Source organism: Alligator sinensis, unplaced genomic scaffold, assembly GCF_000455745.1.
Source record: "Alligator sinensis unplaced genomic scaffold, ASM45574v1 scaffold824_1, whole genome shotgun sequence".
Taxonomy (NCBI): domain Eukaryota; kingdom Metazoa; phylum Chordata; order Crocodylia; family Alligatoridae; genus Alligator; species Alligator sinensis.
Window position 1 is genome coordinate 800,639 of NW_005842463.1, and position 12,134 is coordinate 812,772.

General features: G+C 40.1%; 1 protein-coding gene across 2 annotated transcripts in view; it reads right to left on the minus strand.

Annotated features, from left to right (window-relative positions):
* Window positions 1–12,134, minus strand: part of MED23 (mediator complex subunit 23) — a 54,038-nt gene that overhangs the window by 14,162 nt on the left and 27,742 nt on the right. For both annotated transcript variants that reach the window (XM_025212442.1, XM_025212441.1), the window contains 9 exons: window positions 11,900–12,045; window positions 10,469–10,714; window positions 10,134–10,276; window positions 9,011–9,185; window positions 8,167–8,330; window positions 5,612–5,736; window positions 4,947–5,152; window positions 2,322–2,502; window positions 828–998 (listed from right to left, as the gene is read on the minus strand). In XM_025212442.1, the coding sequence (XP_025068227.1) occupies window positions 828–998; window positions 2,322–2,502; window positions 4,947–5,152; window positions 5,612–5,736; window positions 8,167–8,330; window positions 9,011–9,185; window positions 10,134–10,276; window positions 10,469–10,714; window positions 11,900–12,045 (1,557 nt within the window). The remainder of the gene's footprint in view (window positions 1–827; window positions 999–2,321; window positions 2,503–4,946; window positions 5,153–5,611; window positions 5,737–8,166; window positions 8,331–9,010; window positions 9,186–10,133; window positions 10,277–10,468; window positions 10,715–11,899; window positions 12,046–12,134) is intronic.

Genomic DNA, 12,134 nt, shown 5'->3' on the forward strand with positions numbered 1-12,134 from the left:
GGGGTGTGCAAAGCAGACCTTATTAAATTCGGATTTGGCCCGAATCAGGGACAGCGACTTGATTAGTTGATTTGGATCACTGTCCCTGATTCGATTCAGCTAAATCCAAATCTGAAGATCTGATGCGGATTCAGAGAATCAGCGATTTGGCTCTAGACACAGCTTTAAAAGTTTTTTCTACATACCTCGAGGAACCAGGTGTGGTTTGTGAACGCTGCAATGCTGGGGCACATGGAGTGTCCCACAGGAGTGCAGGGGGGCCCTCCACCTGCTTAGCAGCAAACCCTCCCCCTGCTGAGTGATCAGCCGTGGGAGGACCCCAGGTGCCCCCCAGACCCAGGAGGCACCAGTTGCCGAGCCGGAGGGGCCCCCAATGCACTCTCCGTCAGACCCACTTCCGGGTCTGTTGCTTCTGGTCCACTTTCAGGTCTGCTGCTGAGTGCGCTGGGAGCCCCCCGTGCTTCTGAGGAATGCTCCATGCGCCCCAGCATTGCAGCGTTCACAAGCCACCTGCTATCTCGAGGTATATAGAAAAAACATTTAAAGCTGTGTCTATGTCCGAATCTTTCTGAATCTCTCCAAACTGATTCAGAGGATTCCAATTTGATTCGAAGAGATTAAAGGATCTCCTGATTCGATTTGGATTCGGCGATTTGGCCCTGAATCGAATCAGGGACTGAAGCTTCGCACAGCCCTAGCAGAAACCCCAAATAGCTGAACAAGTCTTACACAAATAAATACAAATATGGTTCACAAAATATAGGACTGTTTGGGCAATCTTAACTTCACAGTAAAGCATCAGTCTAGAAGACTATCATTTTCAGTACCTTGTGGTAACTCATATGTTTAGTATGCCAATCATTCTGCAGCCAGTGCTCTGGAGAGTTCTCCTTCACAAAATCACTCACTCTGTTTCTGAAATCATTAGGTTTGAGTAAAAGTAACTGAATTATGAAATAGCAGACCTGGGCTTCATTGCCTTCATGACTCCGCATAGCCTTTAAGAAAAAAAAAAAACACAGGAAAAAACAAACAAACAAACCACAATGGATTACAAAACAATGAAAAATGGTAACTAAGACAACCTGTTCAGTACAAATAAACATTGGCCAGCCAACTTATATGTACTTTACAGACAAATTTGTAGTCCAGATGTCTGTGCTGGGCTGATAAACTTTACAATGGTATTCTGCATGCACAAACACAGAATGTAAAAGAGAATCTGAATGTTTAGATATCATCCTCTGTAGTGACAAATCTCCATAACTTACCCTCACTTACTTATAGAGCAGTGATTCTCAACCAGGATGCCATGGCACACTGGCGTTTGAGATTCTTTCAAGGGTGCTATGGCGTGCCACACAGTATTAACACTGTTAGGTTTACAAGCATGATTCACAAAATAAACCCAGAGATTTCAAATAGAAATCCATAGTTGTGGTCTTTCTGAGTTTCTTATAGCAAAAACACTAATATTATTTTTCTGCATCAGAAAAAGAATTAAAACTAAGAGCTGGCATTTTGTGAGGGGTGGCTTGAGTCCATCCAATGGTACCTTGAGTCTAAAAAAAAGCTGAGAACTATTGTTGCAGAGGAATTCTCCCAAGTTATCAGTGACAGGCATTCACCACCAATCTCAGATTCACTGTTGTTGCAAAATCCCTCTTCTGACCCCATACTTCCAGTGGTAGTACCAAGAAGGATGCTCTCGTTTCAAATAATGGTTATCCTAGTGATGAAGCCTCGTGGAACCACAAACACTGCAGTCAGGTTTTGACATATATATCCTGGGCATTTTCTTAAATATCTAACTTTAATACAACCAGGTCTTTGTCAGGAAGAGAGAGATTTTAAAATTAACTAGCACAGTAAGTTAAGCAGACAAAGCATGCAACCGCTTGTACATATTTTCTAGGTACAGTGGGCAAAACTTTAACTTCCTTGAAATAAACATTGTGCAAAAGGCACAACATTTTCCATTTATTTGCTTCTATTCTGCACTTTTCAAAGGTTACTGCACAACTAGAAGGCCATATAACAATATTTTTTATGCTAGAGTTAACAATGACAATGCATAGGAGGTCATTACATAACTGATAAAAGGTAGAATTTCTCACCAGAGAATATTTTTGTGACATTCCTACTTTTCTCCCACCAAAGAAATAGCAGTTCCAGTATTTTTACAGCACTACATGATTACTGGATTAGTAATTGTTAAAATCAGTGCATTTTCATAAATGAATTGAACTGGATCAGAAGACAGGAGCCAACTTCAGGATAAAGAAATTTGTCAAACTTTGCCTTGTAGAGGTCATACTTACTAAGCACAGTATCAGTCTGTCCAGTGTAACAATATTGTATTTCCACACCATATCATTGAGAATTTCAATACATTTGTTGAGCTGCTGGCCTCCTGCTGATGTGGAGAACTCATACACCAAGAAATCTGCAAAAGTCCTGACATGAGCAACCAGAGCTCTGGCCCCAATTCTCTCTAAAACTCTAGAAAACAGAGGGAAGGAAATGATCCAGTTACCACAACATTCACATGGTAGAATGTATGCTTCTTGTTAGCTGTATTATCTTGCGGGATTCTGTTTAAGTTTTTGTACAAAAACTGCACTGCCTTGCCACGCGACCTGGCTCCGTAGGGAGCAGAAATCTGTGCCAGGGTCTCCTCACTGCTGCTGCCCACCCTGTGCTACCCCAGATCTCTACTCCCTGCAGAGCCAGGTTGCGCGGCAGGGACCAGCACTGCCTTGCTGCATGACCTGGCTCTGCAGGGAGCAGAAATCTGCACTGGGGTCTCCTCGCCGCCACTGCCCGCTCTGTGCAGCCCTGCATTGCTGGGGCAGCGTGGGGCGGGCAGCGGTGGTGAGGAGACCCCCGGCGTGGATCTCTGCTCCCTATGGAGCCAAGTCACACGGCAGGACAGCTGCGTACAGCTGTTTCCCTCCAAGCCTGGCTTCAATATTCCGAAATTTTCCGAACCATTTCGGATTCCTTGTTTCATTTTGGAGATGTTTCTGAGCTTTGTGTTTCAATTTGGATTTGGTGTTTTGGGTGCCAAAACAGCCCGAAACACCTCCAAAATGAAATGGTTGCCAAAATGTTGCACAGCCCTAATAGCCATGGTCCCTTCCCTGCCATCTGCTGCAAGGCATGCATGCTAAGCAAAATGCCTTACCGTGCCATGCTCTGGCACCCATGCTGGGGTTGCTTACCCCTGATCTAAGGATACCACAGATTGTTAGTCAGAAGTCAAAATAAATAATTTTTGGCTTCATCAATAGAGTCTGGGCATAACACCATAAATCTATACACATTGCTCTTGTAGAATTATGTTTCAGTAGGACAGATATCATAACTTTCTAGTTGTGCAGGCATCATTACAAGTCCATGGGGCCAGATGCAATGCACCTGAGGGTGCTGAGGGAGTTGGCCAATGTAATTACATAGCTGTTGGCCATCATCTTTGAAAACCCGTGGTGATCATGGGAGGTCCCAGACATCTGGAAAAGGGCAAATATAGTGTCCACTTAAAGAAAGGGAAGAAGGAGAATCCAGGGAACTACAGACCAGGCAGCCCCACCTCAGACCCCAGAAAAAACATGGAGCAGGTCCTCAAAGAATCCATTTCTAAACATTTGGAGGAGAAGAATTGATAAGGAACCGTCAGCATGGATTCACCAAGTGCAAGTCATGACTGACCAACCTGATTGTCTTCTATGATGAGATGACTGGCTCTGTGGGTTTGGGGAGACCAGTAGATGTGGTGTACCTTGATTTTAGCAAGGTTTTTGATATAGTCTCCTACATTCTTGCAGGCAAGCTAAGGAAGTACAGGCTGGCTGAACAGACTTCAAGGTGGATAGAAAACTGGCTGCAGCATTGGGCTCAGAGGGTACTAATCAATAGCTCAATGTCTAGTTGGCAGTTAGTATCAAATGGAACGCCGCAGGGGCCAGTTTTGTTCAATATCTTCATTAACAATCTGGAAGATGAGATGGATTACACCCTAAGCAAATTTGTGAATGACACCAGTTGGGGGATATAGTAGATATGCTGGAGGATAGGGCTAGGATTCAGAGTAACAAAGACAAATTGGAAGATTGGGCCAACAGGAATCTCATGACGTTCAACAAGGACAAGTGCAAAGTTCTGCACTTAGGATGGAACAATCCCATACAGCTTTGGGACCAACTGGCTAAGCAGCAGCTCTGAAGAAAAGGACCTGGGGGTTACAGTGGACAGTAAGCTAGATATGAGCCAAAAGTGTGCCCTTGTTGCCAAGAGGGCTAATGGCATACTGGGCAGCATTAGTAGGAGCACTGCTAGCAGACTGAAGGTAGTAATTATTTCCTTCTATTCTGTACTGGTGTGGCCACATCTGGGGTACTGTGTCTAGTTTTGAGCTCTCCACTACAGAAAGGATGTGGAGAAGTTGGAGAGAGTCTCTAAAGCTTGAAGTGAGAGTAGAATAATCATAAAACAATCACCTTGTTAAAATTTTCAGAGGGTTGCTTTACAGTACTACAGAAATATAACTTATGTTAATATTTGTATTAGTAAAGAGTGAACAGTGAGCGTGTAGAATAGAAGCTCCTCATAAGTATGATTCTGTAGCTGATCAAAACATAGCTCAACTCATTTGCAACATTCCCTGTTCTAGAGAAGAGTCCTTCTATGAAATTTACATACAAAAACACCATCAGCCAGCATCTGTCATCAATATTAGGCATCATACAATCCTTACGATACAGTACATGCATCTAGCAATGTCTCAAAAGCCATTACTTGGTAGTTTATCAAAAAGATGCAAAGAAGTTTGCATTAAAATCTGTGAAACAGTGTAGAAGAGCTGTAGCCCCAGTAAGGACGAAAGCCCACTGTTCTAGAGTTATGACAACTTTTGTAAAAAATACGGTTAGTCTTTAAAAGCTCACCTATAACCAATCTGATTAATGTGATCAGTCTCTAAAAGCATTTTCCACAGAAGGCAGAGAAACAGAGGAGGAGAACCCTGCATGGAAAAGTGGGTGATTATGTCATTCTCATTGGTCATAGACTTCCACTTTCGGTATTCCTCTTCTACGTTCTTTTTCAAGTTAAAACGGCTTTCTTGGGGTACATTATTCTGTTTAAAGAATGCCTGAAATAAAATAATTTGCAATCAGCTAAAAAGCCAGAAAAGAATGTTCCCTCTTCCCACATAAATCCCCAACTAAAATCTCCATTTGAAAAGAAATGTACAATTTTAGGTAATTCCACCTTAACAAAAGCACCTTTCATAAAATTCCAACCTCTCTTACTAAAGAGAGGCAAGTAGAAACAAAGCTGTCTTTCCATCATGATGGCTATATTCTTGACAAGAGTGAAAATGCTGTTTCCAATTTATTAGCAGCACTCACCAACCAAGTATTTGATTCTAAATTATCTAGGGATGATTTTGACCCAGTGCTAATGATGCACTCATGTTGCCTTTTGAATTTGAACCTGAACTTAGAGTAGTCAAGGCTGGGGAAGAAAATACATTGACTACAAATAGGACAACAAAAGGTGCTTTTCTCCACGATTCTAATTAGAACAAGACCTAGTTAGAAACAATTACCTGCAGTGGAGCTGGAAAACAGCTTAGTGTGTGTGAAGCCCAATTATGGGGAGTGAAACTCATGATAGTCTGCAATATGTCCTTGCACCAAGTTCCCTGAATTGAATCAGAACCTGTGAAAAAGTCTAAACAGATGCACATAAAATATTAAGTCAACAAAAAGGGCTGTCGAAATTAGACTTCTCCCATAAGACTGACACTTCTATTAATGCTTCTTTTATGACCACATGAATCAAACCTTTGAGAACTCAACCATTTTATTTTTCTTTCTATGCATCTTTTTTTTAAATTCCTGTATGTCTCTGTAGAGCCAGAATATTTATGGGGAGGTGGGCTGAATTTAGCAGTCAAGACATAAATTAAGAGAGTTAGAACACCTCTATTCCAGATAAATGACTACAATGGTTGATGAAGGAGCTAGAAATAATTCAACTTGATTTTAAAATTTAGACTTAATTTGCTGAAAGACATTATCTTGCCTGTAAACGGAACATACTTAATGCAGAAATCATTGGAGAAACAATAAACCAAGAATATAGGATGTCATTCATAAAGAACCATATTTCAGAACAGAATGGCTAGTGGAGCATTACCTCATGAAATACTTCAACTTAACCAATACAAAAACCTAGTGTTAATGCAACATTAATACTGCAAAAAAAAAAACAAACAAAAAAGAATAAAAAAGCCTTAGAATATAAGCCCCAAATCCTCTCTCATTCAAGCCTGTACTCTCTCTTGACTTTTGTGATATTGAAATCGTACCAGTTCTCTAGATAGTCTAGGCTAGATATGAATTTAAAATGTAAAAACAACAAGAAGGAAAAAGGCTTTTCATAGAAAAAGGTAGGAAGTAGGGTTGGAAGGGGCCTAAAAAGATTATCTAGTCTGATCAAGGCAGGATCAACCTTGGCTAACCATACCAGGCAAGTGTCTGCCTAACTTGCTCTTAATCAAGATTCCACAGTTAATCTAAGCAATTTGTTCAAGTGCCTTCCTCCTATGTAAAAATACAAACCTTTCAGGTTTATACACAGCAGAGGAAAGAAAGGACATGAGCTACATTTTCTTCTCTTTTGCAAATCAGGGACTGACACCTTGCCTCCTATTAACTTACCCATACTGAGCATTGAGTATATTCAGAGTGGATAAAAATCAATTATGTTTAAAAAAAAAATTGGATTTAAAAAAATTTAAATCAGATTTTTAGTTAATTGTACTTTTTGATTGTTTGTTAAGATGCTTTTAAAAACAAACAAACCCTAACCCTATATAAAGATAGTTTTAATTTAAGGTATGTTAGCGCTCAAAGATACCATCATGGAATAGGGATTATAACTTCTAGCTGCATACTTTTTGTGACAGTATATTCATGTAACCTTTTTAGAAAAGTTTTATAAATAGGTCATAACAGGCCATGGAGTATATTAGGGACCTAATCTTATGGGGTTCCCAGAGGCTCCTTTAAAGATTAGTAAAGATTAACGAAAACCACTCTATCCGATGGGACTCAGTGCTCGGTCTAAGTTCCCATTAAGCATCTCTGTGATGCTTAGTTTCAGTTCTCAAACTGTGGATTTAATGATTCCAGAGCTAATATCCTTGTTAACAGCAGTATATGGAGATGAAAGATAAGAGACCTGATTACTTACCCATCAGCCCTATTGTCTCTCTGCAAGTTATGTGTACACAGAGTCAAGCCCTTACCTCTCTCTAAAATTGCAAAGTTTCAAGAAGTTAAATGAATAGAGGATATCAAACAACAAGAATGAACTTTTTATAGAAAACAGTGATTAAGTTGAGTTTTCCTGACCAGTGATTTAAATTGTGAATTAAAATTGACTTGGTTTCAATTAAATCCACCCTGAATATATTTAACAGCAAAGAATAGAAAATACATGAAAATTTAATAAAAAAACTGAAATAAAAAAATACACATCTGCAGCTTAACTCCTTTAACACTGCATGAGAAACTATATTTTCATCTAGGACAGACGTTCAGTAAACCAATTTAACCCAAATCTGATATTACATCCATCCAGGATTATTTTAAATTGATTTCAGCCATTTTGAAAGCAGTTTATGTGCACTGAATTTCTGTTGGATTACAGATTTGAACCAGTTTTTAATCACTTATAATGGTTAATGGGTAATTTCTATCCCTAGCCTTTCAGGCAACAATTTGAATCCACTTTCACTTAATTCAGGACTTTCCAACTCGCAGCTTATGGGCTACATGTGATCTGAGAGGGGTTAAACTGCAGATCAGGTTGCCACTCCCCTGCCCCTTGTCCCCCATCAAGAGCAGCCAGAGACTCCAGGCTCCGTCCAGGCTCCTGCTTTCTGCACTCACCCCAGAGGCAGGGCAGCAAGCTAAAGTTGAAACTGGGGCCACAAGTTGTAGCAGTTGTGGGGGGACCGAGGGAGACATGTGGTATACATCCTGGGCCTGCAGTCACTGCCAGTGCAGACCCCACTGGTGAGAGACCTTCAGTCACTTAGAAGTTGGACAGCTCTGAATTAAGTTACAACCTTACTGAAAAGTTCACTGTTACCTGTTACATGTGTTGCTCTTGCTAGAGTCAAGATCAGAGCCCTGTTGAGTTCTTCTGATTCTGCTGAAAGAACTGTTTTAGGGTCGCTAAGGAAACGTGTAAATTGTGGCTGGACTTCAGAGCTGCCCAAGGCAGTGATTAGTCTTAGAGCAGTGCTCTCAACACTTGAAATAAAAAAAGAAAGAGAGAGAGATGTTTATAGTTTCATTAGGAGAAAAAATATCAACACTATAACAGAAACAAAGCAGTAGTCTTGTTTTTTGTTATTTTTTTAACTTCATATAATATGCACATACTTATTTAGTAACATAGAACTGGAAGAGGCCTCCTGAGCAACTGATCCAGTCCCCTATGTTCACAGGCAATCATTTATCCAAGGAATCCCCAAAATCTTCACTTCCAACCTTTGCATGGAAGATACACTACCCAAAACAGCATATGGGTCACTATACATCAAAGCAGGGTAGACGAGGACATAGATAATTTAAGGAAGTATTTGGTTAATATAATCTCAGAAGATCCTAAGAAAAGGACTGTTCCCTCTATATGACAGAGAAAGGCAACAGCACCTGGTCTATGCCAATCTGATCTGGGGGAAATATTCCTTCCTGATCTAAAATTGGCTTTCAGCCTGATCCTAACCAGAAGACCAAAATCCTGTAACCAGGAACTTCTCGTTTTCCCAGGATCGATAGGAGCATCTATGCATGTAAGTCAACAGCCCCAGGCTTAGCTATGGCCAACATCTGAATGGCTTGGAGGAAGGAACTCCTATTTTTCTTGGAATCTTACAGGACTTTCAATATCATTAATGAAAGAATGTTTGCAAAGTTCACTCACTCACCAGAGGTGAAGCTGGTTTTGACTGGTCTGTGGCACCGCAGCCAAGGAATGAAGTTGGCTCAGCAGCTGCACTCTGTAATGAGGCTGGATGTGATGCATACGGTAGCTGAACATCTCTAGCAAAGTGTGCAAGATTCCCCAAGCATGAGACTTAAACACAGTTGGCAAAAGCTGGCCTGACAAGAGAAGACAATTTGGAAAGCATTCTCCTGTGAGATCACTTGGAAATATATGTACCCTTATTCAAGTTATATTTAGCTGCAATCCACATTTTTTTCCTATGAGAACCAATCAGTCCTAACAAAAGGACATGTACAAATACCATCGCTAAAGCGTAGATTATTTTTCTTCCAACATATGAGCAATATTTTCTTTTGACTAAATAAATACAGTGGTCAAAGTATTTGAATGAGTAAAACTAAGAATACTGTTACATGTCACTTGAGCTTGATCAAATATGTGTAATTAAAGCATCTGTCCATGAAAACCATACGCCTGTGTGCATAAATCAGATTATAGATTTCCCTCACTTTATGCAGGTTCTGTATATGCAAATTTGCTCTTATGTGATGACCCTTTTCATACTAAAAAGCTGTTATATGAGAGGTAAATTCGCTCTTTTGTGATCAGTATGGTGGAAGCCCGCAGTCAGCTGCTTTGTGAGAGTGACGCACATCAAAATACAGTCTCCTGTGTGGATCTGTGCTCTTTGCTCGTTGTCTGCAACACATGTTTCTGTAGTTGCCATCCCTATTATGATAGTGCCCTGTGCTTGTGTGTACTGTTTGCTGTTGTTGAGTACCAAAATTGTCTTGTAAAAGTAGTAGAAATGGGTCTGGGGGTCATTACAGTCAAGGTCTTGAAACATATCCGTATCGTTACATTCTAAAGTGGATTCCCTTTATGCAAATTTAAGTTATGCGCCATTTTCCAGGAACGCATGTACAGCATAAAGCAAGGGAGACCTGTACCAGAGTCCTGGGATTACAAGGAACCCTCTGTGGGCAGAAACCATTTTTTCCTGCACGTGGGCAGTTGGGCTCTGATCTTTACTATAGCTTCTAAATGCCACTCTAAAAGCTAAAACAATTATTCACTAAGTAATAATGCTAAAAAGTTCTTACTGATAAAGCCTTTGATGCCCAAGGATTCTATTTCCATGTAAACCAATAAGCGACTGTAAGTTTCCACAAGTGCTGGTGCCAAGGCCAGGCTAGATTTTGCATGTGCCAGTTTAATCACCCTGGTAGCTATGCTGTGAATAAGGCTGGGAAAAAAAAAGTTTTATTAGTTACATACTTAAAATTGAAGAAGTTAGTTGAATAAGTCTGTAGAACTTCTATAGAGAACTTTATGAAGCAGACCAAACAGATGAGCTTTTCTTTTGATATTACTACAGATAGCCTAAGATTCACTGGTAAAAAAAGCAAGCTGATTGCATTTAACAGCCAGACCATACCTCATTTTTGCATGAACTGTAAGTGAATCTAAGAGATTCATTGGCAATGGAGTGATAGATCCTGATGCCATGCAGTTAGTTCCTGGAAGAGGTATCCTCATGTTGCCATTTCCATAAATAGTTTCTACCAGAACTCCCATTGGCAAAGTGAAACATTCTGAATTGGTTGAATATGCATTACATAATAATGCAATCTTGTAGTCATTCATCTGTAAACTTTTATTCCTTAGACTCTGTTGCAAAAATCTGCATATCCAAGACAGAGTAAACATTGAATGGAAAAGACAAAAAGTAAGTATATGAATAGACTGAAGAGACAAGACTAAATTAATCCTAGTGTAACCCTACTGCAACATATCTGGGCTTTTTTCATTAGCAGTCACTATGATATATAATAGATGAGCAGCCTTTGTGCCCTTGGCAATTCACAGGATAGTTTCAGAAGACTGGATTAGAGAAACAGTTGTTAAAATATGTCACACCAAAAATCACTAACCCCTCGTCTCTTTACAACTAACACTTAAAAAAAAATCTGAAGTGAAAAACCAAATCTAGTGTGTTATTCTTTATTTACTGATAACAAAATTTAATTCCAAAAAGTAAAATTAAGGAAATGGAAACTGACTAGTCAATTTCACTTCTTAGTGGTCAATCAATATTATAAGAGCAATGCTTGGGTTGTAAAGAAAACAGATTATTTAAACTCAAATAAGAAACATTTCTCCTTAAGATACATCATAAAAGTATATTGGATTAGTTTTTTTTAAACCACCTGGGGGCAGCAGGGCAGGCTCTATAAGGAGATGGGACCTGAACCTGTTCAGCCTCCACAAGAGAAGGTTGAGAGGGGATCTGGTGGCCGTCTATAAACTGGCCAAGAGAGACCAGCAGGGAATGGGAGAGTCCCTGTTCCCCTGAGCACTACTGGGAGTAACAAGGAATAATGGCCATAAATTGACGGAGAGTAGATTCAGACTAGACATCAGGAAGCACTTCTTCATAGTCAGGGTGGCTAGGAGCTGGAACCAACTTCCAAGGGAAGTGGTGCTCGCTCCTACCCTGGCGGGGTCTTCAAAAGGAGGCTCGATAGACACCTAGCCAGGGTCGTTTGACTCCAGCATCCTTTCCTGCCCATGGCAGGGGGTTGGACTTGATGATCTGCTCAGATCCCTTCCGACCCTACCAACTATGAAACTATGAAACCTTTAGTCTTTCACTACCTGACATTGGTCCTTTAATATGCAATCAAAGAATTACTGTACTGATTCCATTAGCCTGTTAGTAACTGAAAAAATAGTATTGTATTGTATCACAACAATTTAGATTATCTACTTGTATTCTCTTTTTTGGGGGTTGTCCATGTAAGCCAATATAATAAGCAACAATACTGGATTAAAAAATCCACAAGCAGAACAAAAGCACCCAACTTACTCATGGTGCAGTTTAAGAGAATGAGGAATTGGAATCTGCAATTTGGAGTTGTCACTATGAGCCTTTCGGTTCAGATGTATCCAGATACAGGTCATTGCAAAGGCATGAGTTGACTGGGGTTTGTTAATATCAGGTACAGGAATACACTAAGGAAAGAAAACAGTTACTGCTGTATGTGTATCTTTTCATTAAACAACTGACATTTGCTGATAGTTAGTTGCTTGCAAACCTGAGA